At 37.1% G+C, this 13,064-nt stretch overlaps 1 gene segment (V, D, J or C); it reads left to right on the forward strand.

The window, feature by feature from the left end:
• Positions 1 to 10,870: 10,870 nt before the first annotated feature.
• Positions 10,871 to 12,527, forward strand: LOC122125398. The segment is given in 3 exon segments: positions 10,871 to 10,959; positions 11,121 to 11,569; positions 12,198 to 12,527. Coding segments are annotated over 2 exon segments (498 nt in total).
• Positions 12,528 to 13,064: the final 537 nt, after the last annotated feature.

The following is a 13,064-nucleotide window of genomic DNA, read 5'->3' on the forward strand; positions in this document are numbered from 1 at the left end:
ATTTCCCTGCAAATGCCATTATTTTGTCATTTCTAATGGCTGCATAATATTCCATTGTGTATAGATACCACAATTTTTGGATCCATTCATCTGTGGTGGGGCACCTAGGTTGTTTCCATATCCTAGCTATTGCGAACAGTGCTGCAATAAACATGGAGGTGCACGTGTCCTTGTATATTGGTTCCTGTTGTTCAGGGTAGATGCCTAGAAGTGGTATGACTGGGTCGTAAGGGAGGTCAATCTTTAGCTTTCTAAGGACCCTCCAGACTGCTTTCCAAAGTGGTTGTATAAGTGTACATTCCCACCAGCAGTGTAATAGGGTTCCTCTTTCTCCACATCCCCTCCAGCATTTGTCGTTGGCTGATTTGTGGATGTGGGACATTCTGACTGGGGTAAGGTGGTATCTCAGGGTTGTCTTTATTTGCATTTCCTTCACCACCAGGGATGATGAACATTTCCTCATGTGTTTCTTTGCCATTTTTATTTCTTCATTTGAGAAGTCCCTCTTTAGTTCCCTTGCCCATTTAGTAATTGGTTTGTTAGGTTTGGGAGGGATTAGTTTCTTGAGTTCCCTGTATATACAGGATGTTAACCCCTTGTCTGATATATTGCTGGTAAATATTTTTTCCCAATTAGTTGGTTGTCTTTCTAGCTTAGTTGCGATAGATTTAGCTGTGCAGAAGCTTTTTATTTTAAGGTAGTCCCATTTGTCGAGTCTCTCTCCAACTTGTTGTGACCCTGGGACTCTGTTCAGGAAGTTCCTTCCTGTGCCTATTAGTTCAAGTGTCTCTCCTACTCTGTCCTGCAGTAGTTTCAGAGATTCAGGTTTAATGTTAAGGTCTTTAATCCATTTTGAGTTGATGTTGGTGCATGGTGATAGGCTGGGGTCCACTTTTAGTTTTCTGCATGTGGCTGCCCAGTTTTCCCAGCACCAGCGGTTGAAGAGGCTGTGTTTCTTCCATTGTATGTCTTTGGCTCCTTTGTCGAATATCAGCTGGCTGTAGGCCTGTGGATTTATATCTGGATCTTCTATTCTGTTCCATTGGTCTTCGGGTCTGTTTTTGTGCCAGTACCATGCTGTCTTTGTGATTATAGCTCTGTAGTAGAGTTTGAAGTTCGGCATGGATAGCCCTCCCATATTGTCTTTATCCCCTAGAATTGTTTTGGCTATTCTAGGTCTTTTGTTGTTCCATATAAATTTTTGGACTGTTTTCTGTATTTCAGTGATGTACGTCATTGGGATTTTAATAGGAATTGCATTGAATTTGTATATTAGTTTTGGAAGTATCACCATCTTTACTATATTAAGTCGGCCTATCCAGGAGCATGGGAGGTCTTTCCATTTCCTAGTGTCTTCTGCAATTTCTTTCTTTAACTTTTTATAGTTCTCATTAAATAGTTCTTTCACATCTTTGGTTAGGTTAATTCCTAAATATTTTATTTTTTGGGAGGTTATTGTGAATGGGGTTGCTCCCTTTATTTCCCTCTCTTCCTGTGCGTTATCAGTGTATAGGAAGGCAACTGATTTTTGTGGGTTTATTTTGTATCCTGCTATTTTGCCGAAGTGACTTATGATTTCTAAAAGTTTGGGGATGGAGTTTTTGGGATCGTGGAGGTATAGTATCATGTCGTCTGCAAAAAGGGATAGTTTCACTTCTTCTTTCCCTATGCGGATCCCTTTAATGTCTTTTTCTTGCCTTATTGCCCTGGCTAAGGGTTCTAGGACTATGTTGAAGAGGAGTGGAGATAGTGGACATCCTTGCCTTGTTCCTGTTTTTAGGAGGATTGGTTGTAGCTTTTCCCCATTAAGTATAATATTGGCTATTGGTCTGTCATAAATGGCTTTTATTGTTTTTAGAAATGTTCCTTCTATTCCTATTTTCTCCAGAGCTTTTAGCATGAATGAATGTTGAATTTTATCAAAGGCCTTTTCTGCATCTGTGGCGATAATCATGTGATTCTTGACCTTGGCTCTGTTGATATGCTGGATTACATTTATTGACTTACGTATGTTAAACCATCCCTGTGTCTCTGGGATGAAGCCTACCTGATCATAGTGTATTATTTTTTTTATGTGTTTCTGGATTCTGTTAGCTAGAATCTTGTTAAGGATCTTTGCATCTGTGTTCATCAAGGAGATTGGCCTGTAATTCTCCTTTTTGGTTGGGTCTTTGCCTGGTTTGGGGATGAGTGTGATATTGGCTTCGTAGAATGAGTTTGGGATAGCTCCCTCCTTCTCTGTTTCTCTGAAGAGCTTGAGGAGTATGGGTATTAGTTCTTCTTTAAAGGTCTTATAGAATTCTGCTGTGAATCCATCTGGTCCTGGGCTTTTTTTTGTTGGAAGACTTTTGATAGCTTCCTGTATCTCATTATAGGATATTGGCTTATTTAATTGGTTAACTTCTTCTTTGCTCAGTTTGGGTAACTTGTATTTCTCTAAAAATGCATCCATTTCCGCCAGATTTTCTTCCTTTAGAGAGTATAGCTTTTGAAAGTAGTCTGTTAGAATTGTTTGGATATCTTGGGTACGTGTTGTGATGTTTCCCGTGGCATCCCTAATCCTATTAATATGGGTTTCCTCTCTTCCCCTCTTTTGTGATACTCAAAGCAGATCTCTCTCCCACTGCATTAACCTGGGAGGAGGATCACAAAATCCTGGGTAAAGCAGAGCATTTTTCTGCCTGCTCAAACAAACTTATTTAAAAAACCAATCAAGCCTTAGGAAAACCAAACACCATAAACAGACCAGAGACTCCACCAAAAGACTGGTTATGAACACAGGGGAGATGGAGGATTTTCCCATTACCCCCACCTCACACACACACACATACATACACACAAAAAAAGACATATTAAAGAACTTTTTGTACATTTTTAAAATTTTTATTTTTAAAATGTTTTCTCTCATAATATTCATTTTAGGTATATATGTATGTGTGACTTTTTTTAAATCACTTTTAACTTTTGGACCTTATTCTTTTTAATTCATTTCATTTTTTTTCTTTCTTTTTTTCGTGACTTTAATTGCTGTTCTGCTCATCCCCAAATATATACCCATGATCGATTATTAGACGTTATCCCCCATTGTGTATGTACTTAATCCAGAAATTCATTACTCAATTCACAACCTCTTAGATTTAACTTCTTTAATACCATTATTATCTCTTTATATCTATATAATTTTCAAATAACTAATTTTAAGAATTTTTAGTTTTAGTTTTTCAGGTCTCCTTTCTATTCTTCCCCTCCTCTCATCCTATCCTTTTCTTCTTTCAATATCATTTTTTTAACTTACATGATTTTAAGTGTTTCACTTTTTAAATTTATATTTTTGTTTTTCCATTTTTCCTTTTTTTAATCCCTCTCCTATCATTCTGTCCAATCCATTTCCCTCTCTTAGATTAGGACTTGGTTAAATTCATTCTCCTTTTACCTCTCCACATCCCTCTAATCCTATTTATCCACACATTTCTCCTTAAACCTAATAATTTCTGGTTTACCAAATTATTCTTTCCTGTAATTAGCCCATTAATCCATAGTTGTTTGATGTTGAATAGATTGTATCTGTTGAACTAGATTGTATCTGCAGCCATTTTGACTGTGAAACTACAAGACTCTGGTTGATGCTTGCCTTAAAATAGTATTCTAGCACAAAATGGGTGTTACTTTCATACCAAATGGGCAAAACAAGCCAGAAAAACACAAGAAAAATGGCAAGTCCGGGTATCTCAACTCCCACTCATGATAATCAGATGACAGAACAGCTAATGAATAATCCAGAGGAGAGTTCACAAAAAGCTCTACAAATACTACTGGTGTACATGGTGAATTAAAATATTGAAAACCTGCAAAGAACTCAGTGTGAGTGTGATAGGGAGAGAGAAGAGGCAAACCAAAGATTAATAGAAGAATCTCATGAACCTGAGGAAGCTATTCAAAGATTAATACAGGAATTGCATGAGCAGGCTGAGAATAGTCAAAGAGAAACTCAGAAATTGTGTGAGCAGGCTGAGAACAGTCAAAGAGAACTACAGGAATTGTGTGAACATGAGGAAGTTAATCAAAGAGTAATGCAGGAATTGTGAGAGCAGGATGAGAATAGAAAAAGATCAATAGAGGCATTTATAATCCATAAACAGACAGCAGAAAGAATTCAGGGAGACCCCAAAGGGAATGCTGAATGGAGCCGACAGAAGGAATGGGAGTCCAAGGAAACCATAACCAATCAACTAAGTTATTTGAGAATAAAAACTGGACACCAAATTAAGAAAGTAAAGAAATTCATACAAGATCTAAAACAAAGCTCCAACAAAGAATTTGAAGCCATCAAAGCTGACCAATTAGAAGGAAATGAAATGAAAAAACAAAGTGGAATGTATTGACGGTAGGTTAGAACATGCAGAAGATGAAATCTTGGAGACTGAAGACAGCCTAGATCTTATAGAGAAAGAACATACAACAGAAGACTTAATCTGAGGATAATGGCTGTAGAGGAGCACCTAGAGATAGAAGTTAATGGTTTGGGAAATTTGTTTAACAGGATCCTAGCAGAGAACTTCCCAAACATAAAAAAGATAGGACTATTTAGATTCAAGAAGCTTTCAGATCCCCAAATAGACCAGAACAGATCATCCCACCTTCACATTATAATCTGCACAGGGTCAATTCAGACCACAGAAAAGATCCTTAAAGCTGTCAAGGAGAAAAAAAAATCAATCACTTATAAAGGCAAACCAATTAGAATCATCTCAGATTTCTCAGTAGAGAGAATTAAAGCAAGAAGAGCCTTGAATCATGTATGCCACGACCTAAAGACAAACAACTATCAACCAATAATACTGTACCCAGCTAAACCGAAGGTCAAATAAAAATCTTCCATAGCTGACCAAGCCAGCCTTACAAAAGATACTTACAGATGTCCTATGCATAGAAAACCAACAAGACCACGATAAAGGCAAAGAAATTGCACCCAAACTGAGAATCCAAGAATCATAGGAAGAACCCAGTTGTCACAGCCACCAAGAAAGTGGATAACATGGGAGGAAGTACCAAACACCTCTCAGTCATAACTCCCAATATTAACAGACATAACTCTCCAATCAAGCGACTTAAACTGTATAGTTGGATTAAAAAGCAAGATCCTTCTATCTGCTGCCTTCAGGAGTAACAACTTGCCCATAAAAACAATCATATTCTGAAAGTGAAAGGCTGGAACAAAATCTACCAAGCAAATGACCTCCCTAAACAGGTGGGAGTTGCAATCTTAATATCAGATAAAATAGACTTTAAATTAAAATTATTGAGAACATAATTTTTTCCAAGTTTTTCCATTTCCTAACCAATGGGCAATGTCATTCTTTCTTATGGAGGCATAGAATTCCATTGTGTATATATACCACATTTTCTTGATCCATTCATCTACTGAGGGGCATCTGGGTTGGTTCCATATCTTAGCTATGGTAAATAATGCTGCAGTAAATCAGATAATGTGATGTTAGGAAAATGAACCCTTAGATATGTATTTTAATGTTATTTTTCTTTCATGCATTTGTTTCTAATGCATTTATAAGATTATCTCTTTGTTGCTTTGTATGTCCCTCCCGCACAGTATAACCCCTGCTTTCACTATATTGGATGTCAGTATAACTTGTGGAGGAGATGGGGAAAAACAAGTCGTTTAAGGATACAGGTTGGACCTGTTGCAATAATGAGAAGTACAAGTTGTCATGTCGAAAACGAGCTTTACCATGTTGGTGCAGGGGGAGGGGGGAGGATTGGGTGGGGTGTGAGGGGGGAGGCTGGGAAGGGATGTGAAGGGTCAACAAAGGAGGAGGCTGCAATGCTTGATAAGAAATGTACGCATTATCCTGCCCATGTAATTGTAACCCCTCTGTACAGTATGTTCACAAAAAAAAGAAAACTTAAAAAAAATTACTGAGAAGAGGTAAAGAAGGTTGCTACATACTAATTAAGGGATCTCTCCTTCAGGAAGGTATTACAATTCTAAACCTCTATTCGCCAAACAACGAAGCACCCAAATTTATCCAAGAAACACTACTTTCCCTCAAATCTCACATAGATCAAAAGACATTAATTGTTGGGGACTTTAACACACCACTATCCCCACTACATAGATCAACTCAGGAAAAACTCAACAGAAAAACCGCAGGTCTAAACAACTGCATAGAACAACTAGATTTAACAGACATCTACTGAATATTTCACCCAGCAGCATTGGAATACACGTTTTTCTCAGCAGCACCTGGAACATTTTCCAAAATAGACCACATTTTAGGTCACAAAGCAAACTTGTCCAAGTTGAGAAACATTGAAGTAATACCTTGCATTTTCTCAGACAACAAGGGAATAAAATTAGAACTCAACACCAAAAGCCACCAAAGAAAGTCCTGTAACACATCAAGGCTGAACAACGTAGTGTTGAATCACCAATGGGTCATGGAAGAGATTAGAAAGGAAATTCAAATGTTCGTGGCATTCAACAAAAATGGACACACAAATTACCAGCTCCTCTGGGACACAACAAAGGCAGTACTCAGAGGCAAGTTTATAGCTCTGAGTTCCTACATCAACAAATTGGAGAGATCTGAAACCAACAGTTTAATGAGACAACTGAACTTCCTTGAAAAAGAGCAGCAAGGAAAATCTCAATCCAGTAGATGCAAAGAAATAATTAAAATTGAATCAGAATTAAATGAATTAGAACTCAAAGAAAACATAGAAAGAATCAACAAAACAAAGATTTGTTTCTTCGAAAAAAATAACCAATTTGACAGACCCTTAGCAAATTTTATCAGACAAAGAAGAGAACAGACCTAAATAAATAAATTCAGAGATGAGAATGGAAATATCACCACAGAAACAAACAAGATTCACAATATTATCAGGGAATAATTCTCAAACCTTTATGCTAATAAGTATGAGAACTGGCAGAAATGGACCTTTCCTAGCAAATATCAACATATTGAAACTAAACAAAGATGAGTTAAACCATCTTAACAGGCCCATAACAAGCACTGAAATAGAAACAGCAATGAGACTTCTCATCTAAGAAAAATGCAGGACCAGATGGATTTACAGTGGAATTCTATAAGGCCTTCAAAGCAGAGCTCACACCAATACTACTCAAATTTTCAATGAAATTGAAAGAGAAACTTCACTACTAAATTCATTCTATGAAGCCATCATAACACGCATCCCAAAACCAAGCAGAGACTCATCAAAGAAAGACAACTATAGACTCATTTCTTTGATGAACATTGATGCAAAATTCTCAACAGAATTTTGCCCAATCGATTTCAACAGTTCATCCAAAAAATGATGCACCACGAACAAACAACACTCATTTCAGAGATGCAAAGCTGGTTCAATATATGCAAATCAATTTATATTATTCATCACATCAACAAAAGCAAGATTAAGAACCATGTTGTTATCTCAATAGATGCAGAAAAAGCATCCAACACCCCTTTATGATGAAGGTTCTGGAAAAATTAGGAATTCATGAAACATTCCTCAATACTATAAAGGCAGTATATGACAAATCTAAAGCCAGCATTATACTTAATGGTGAAAAACTAAAGCCATTTCCTCTTAACTCAGGAACGAGACAAGGATGTCCATTCTCGCCACTTCTCTTCAATCTAGTATTAGAATGCCTAGCTACAGCAATAAGACAAAATGAAAACATAAAGGGGATCCAAATAGGGAAAGATGAAGTAAAACTCTCCCTCTTTGCAGATGACATGATCTTGTATTTAAAGAATCCCACAGACTCCACTCCCAAATTACTCAAGCTGATTCAAAACTTTGGCAAAGTAGCAGGCTATAAAATTAACCCTCCAAAATCAACGGCTTTTCTGTATGCCAACAATGAGAAAAGCATGGTTGAAATCAGGAAAGCAAAGCAGTGTGTAATATCTTCACAAAAAAATACCTAGGAATTAACCAAAGAAGTGAAGGACTTCTATGATAAATATTTAAAAACCTGAAAAAGGAAATCAAAACAGAACTTAGAAAGTGGAAAAAACCTCCCATGCTCCTGGATTGGAAGGATCAACTTAGTGAAAATGGCAATACTTCCCAAGGCTATCTATAAATTCAATGTGATACCTATCAATATTATAACCTCATTCTTCAAGGAAATAGAAGAGGCTATCCAAAAATTCATGTGGAACAATAAAAGACCGCGAATAGAAAAAACTCTTCTTCACAGAAAGAACAGTGGTGGAGGAATATCAATACCAAATTTCAAACTCTACTAAAAAGCCATAGTAATCAAAACAGCTTGGTACTGCCACAAGAACATAACTGAGGACCAATGGAATAGAATTGAAAACCCAGAAATGAATCCACAGACCTATAGATATCTAATCATTGATAAGGGAGCTAAAAAAAAATAGAATGGAAGAAAGACAGCCCCTTCAGTAAATGATTCAGGCAAAATTGGTTAATAACTTGTAGACAACCAAAGCTAGATCCTTATATATCACCCTGCACCAGAATCAATTCCAAATGAATCAAAGTCCTCAGAGTCAAAGCAGATACTCTAAAAACATTACAGGATGTAATAGGAGAAACCCTAGGTCTCCTTGGCACAGGCCGAAATTTTCTTAATAGAGACCCAGAAACACAACAAATCAAAGAAATGTTGGATTGCATGAAATTGCAGAGCTTCTGCATAGCAAAAGACATAGCTAGCAAGATCAAAAAAAAAAAAAAAAAACACAAATTGGGAGAAGATATTCACTGGCCAACAATGGACAAGGTTCTTACATCTAAAATATACCTGGAACTCAAAAAATTAAATCCCCCAACAACAAATCCTCAAAGAACAACTTCTCATTAAATAAGTGGGCTAACGACTTACATAGAAACTTCTCTGAAAAGGAAAGAAGGATGAACTATAGACACGTGCAGAAATTGCTCCAGGGCTGCTCTCTGTTAATAAACAAGTTTTCTACCTGCAAAACAAAAGAGAAAGAAATGCTCAAACTCCCTAGCCATAAAAAATGCAAATCAAAACAACATTGAGATACTACCTCACCCCAGTTAAAATGGCTGGGCATGAACTCTAATAACAACAGATGCTGGCGGGGATGTGGACAGAAGGGAACCCTACTGCATTGTTGGTGGGAGCGTAAACTTGTTCACCCACTTTGGAACGTAGTATGGAGGTTCTCAAAAGACTCCACTTAGAGCTCACCTATGACTCAGCAATCCCACTTTTGGATATTTACCAGAATGATCACAAACAGGACCATACGAAAGCTACCAGCACAACTATGTTTATTTTAGCATTATTTACTATAGCTAAGATATGGAACCAACTCAAATGTCCCTCAGTAGATGAATGGATAAAGAAAATGTGGTATAAATACACAATGTAATTCTATGCCTCCATCAGAAAGAATGACATTGCCTCATTTGTTAAGTGAAGTAAGCCAGGCCCAAAGAAACATAGGTCCGAGGGTTTCCCCTATTTTCAGTAACTAGTATATGTCTGAGCAAGCAGAAATGGTCAGATTAAGTTGATGTTAGGCTAAAAGAACCCCAAGATAAAGACTCAAAAATTTCTTTGTTGCTTTGTATGTCCCTCCCCCACAGTATAACCCCTGTTTTCACTGTATTTGATGTTGAAATAATTTGGGGAGGGGAAGGGAAAAAACAAATTGTTTAACTAGGGATACAGGTGAACCCATTGCAAAAATGAGCTTTACCAGACGTTATTTCAAAAAATGAGCTTTACAACTTTGGATGGGGGGTGGAGGAAAGGTGAGGTCAGGGATGGGAAGGGGAAATAAAGGAAGAGGCAACAATGATTGATAAGAAATGTACTCATTTCCTTGCCCATTTAATTGTAACCTCTCTGTGTGGTATTTTCACAATTAAATAAAAGGAAATAACAATCTTAAAAGGTAACCAATTCCTGCAACTATAGCACCTTGCAAGAGTTCCCTATAGACTACTAAAAATCAAATCAAAGCTATGAATTCTACAATTCTACCTTAACAGTTTTCAGAATAACGCATACAATAAATTTTATATTCTCAAAAAAATCACAAGGTACATTATAAATACAGTTTCCCTTCTTTGCAACAACTAGTATATGTCTAAGTCAAGCAGAAAAGGTCAGATAAGTTGATGTTAGGGGAATGAACCCCAAGATAAGTATTTAAATGTTTTTTCATACAATTGTTTCTAACATATTTATAAGATGATTTCTATGATGCTTTGTATGTCCCTCCCCCACTGTATAACCCCTGCTCTCACTGTATTTGATGTCGGTATAATTTGTGGAAGGGAAGGGCAAAAACAAATCGTTTAAATAGGGATACAGGTGGACCCATTGCAACAATGACATATACAAGTCGTTATGTCAAAAAACGAACTTTACAACTTTGGTGGGGGAGAGGGATCAGGTGGGGGGAGGTGGGTTGAATATGGGAAGGGATGGGAAGGGGAAACAATGAGGAGGCAACAATGCTTGGTAAGAAATGTACTCGTTATCTTGCCCATGTAATTGTAACTACTCTGTACGGTATTCTCATAATAAAAAAGAAATAATGAAAAATACGTTAGAAACAATAGCATGAAAGAAAAATATATATTTGAGTCCCTATAAGTCCTCAAAAGTGAACTACCGATACTAGTAAACGATGTGACCACAAGGTGGCAGTAAATTTCAGCTGATGCCCAATAGGCAGGGGGTTATTTCAGTGGATTCTAAAGGAGTAGGTTAAGGGTAAAACAAAGTCTTCTTATTGGCTGTGTAGACAATTCAAGAAACCACTCTAATTGAAAGAGAGAAAAGGAAACAATTTGATGACAGAAGTGGCTGTCCTTACTATAGATTATAAGTCTTCAAGTGATTGTAATTGGGAAGAAATATGAAGAGATTGATTCATGGTATATGCTTGCTCTTGTGGCTGCAGCTGAACTGTAAGTTGATTTGGGAAACCAGAGTACATTAATACTTGATGTTTAGACATCCAGGAGATCAGTTTATCTAGCCTGTCTGTACTTACTGTAGAAAAAGGCAGTCCTGAAGAGTACTGAGCTGACAACTGTCTCTGTTTTTTTTTTTTTTTTTTCTCCCATAGGGGTGAGTGAAGGAGAGAAACTGGAGCAGAGTCCGTCTATCCTGAGCATGCAGGAGGGAGACAGCTGTGTCATCAACTGTACTTATTCAGACAGTGCTTCAGACTACTTTGTTTGGTACAAGCAAGAGCCAGGACAAGGTCTTCAGCTCATTATAAACATTCGTTCAAATAGGGACAAAATTGAAAATGAAAAATTCCTTGTGTTTTTGAAAAAGAAGGACAAACACTTCTTCCTGCACATCAAAGATGCCCAGCCTGGGGACTCGGCTGTCTACTTCTGTGCAGCAAGAACACATTGCTCCCCAGGCACCTGCAGCCTGTCTTCAAACTTGCCACCAAGACTGGAGCTCCAGCCCATACTTTGCCACAGACCTTCTGGCATAGCATTTGACAATTGTTTACAAGTAGCAGCTAAACACAAACATTTAGGTCTAAGGAGACCCTGACAGGTGAAAACAAAAATAGAGTGATTGTTACTGAAGAGATTATTTTCCTATTTTATTTATTAGTAGCATACATACTACGAGGTGAAAAATGCATAGGGCTATTTTTGGGGATGGGACACAGGGCTTCCTTCCTCTTCTTCTCAAGTTATGCTAAATCCAAGTGTGTTCTTAGCTTCAGCAATCTTAAAGCTGCACTTAATGACTTCTTAGAAAAGTAATAAATAATGGTTCTTATTTTTGGTCAGTTGTGGGGCTTGAGCTTTGTGCTCAAGGCTAGTGCTCTACCATTTTGAGATGCAGCTTCACTTCAAATTTTCTAGTGGTTAACTGGAGATAAGTGGTCTCACAGACATTCCTGCCCAGGCTACATTCAAATCATGATAATCATATCTCTGCCTCCTAAGTAGCTAGGATTACAGATATAAGACATCAGTTCTGGGTATGATTGTGTGTGTGTGTGTGTGTGTGTGTGTGTGTGTGTGCTTGCATGCCAATTCTGGATCTTGAGCTTAGAGCCAGAGCACTGTCCCTGAGCTTTTGTACAGAAGGCTAACCATATGAATAAGAGTTCTATTTTCAGCTCTTTTGGTAGCTAAATGCCGATCAATGTCTCATGGATTTTCCTACACAGACTGGCTTTGAACCCTGATCCTCAAATCTCAGCCATCTGAGTATTACATGCATGATCCACTGGCAACCAGAGTGATGGTATCTTGGAATCCAGACATTTTCTGTGAGTTTACAATAACTATTCAAACTTCATACAAAAACTTTAATATCAATATCAACTTTCTCTTGTGCATGGAGTTTGAGTCTGTTGAAAGTTTCAGGTTACTTTATTGGATTATCTATTATATGCTAAATATGTTACATAAATAAAGCATCAAAATATAAAACTGAGAAGTCTGTATCCAGATTATCTGTTTGAACCATTTGATCAAGTGATACAACGAAGTTGGTATGCAACATCAACAAATTTAAAGATCTAATGTACAATACAAGGTTTACAGCTAGGAAAATTATATTGTTATAATTTTGCTCTAGTAAGTATTTTATAATACATCTAATATCAAATCTCAAAAAAGTAACTGACTGAAATGATAAACATGTAATAATCAATTTACTATCCATATTTATCCAATAACGTCATTGTAAGCCTCAAATAATTCATACTAAAATTTATTTTTAAAAGACCATTTCTTTCCATTCATCTATCTCAGTTGATCTTATTCAAAGATAATTAAATTTATTCCTTGAAAACCATCTTATATTTCTGGTATATATGAAAAGTTTTATGCATGTGTTTAGTACCTACATAACATGTATCATACTAGTGGATAACAAAAGGAAGTTGGACTAGTAGTTAATTTACAGATAGCTTGCTACCAATTTCCTGCTTTATCTTCAACTTTTTTGGGGAGGGCGGGGGTCCGGTCATGGGGCCTGAACTCGGCCTGGGCGCTGTCCCTCAGCTCTTCAGCTCAAGACTAGCACTCTA

This window comes from Dipodomys spectabilis, unplaced genomic scaffold, assembly GCF_019054845.1.
Source record: "Dipodomys spectabilis isolate Male_0828 unplaced genomic scaffold, ASM1905484v1 ptg000265l, whole genome shotgun sequence".
In the NCBI taxonomy this organism is placed as follows: Eukaryota; Metazoa; Chordata; class Mammalia; order Rodentia; family Heteromyidae; genus Dipodomys; species Dipodomys spectabilis.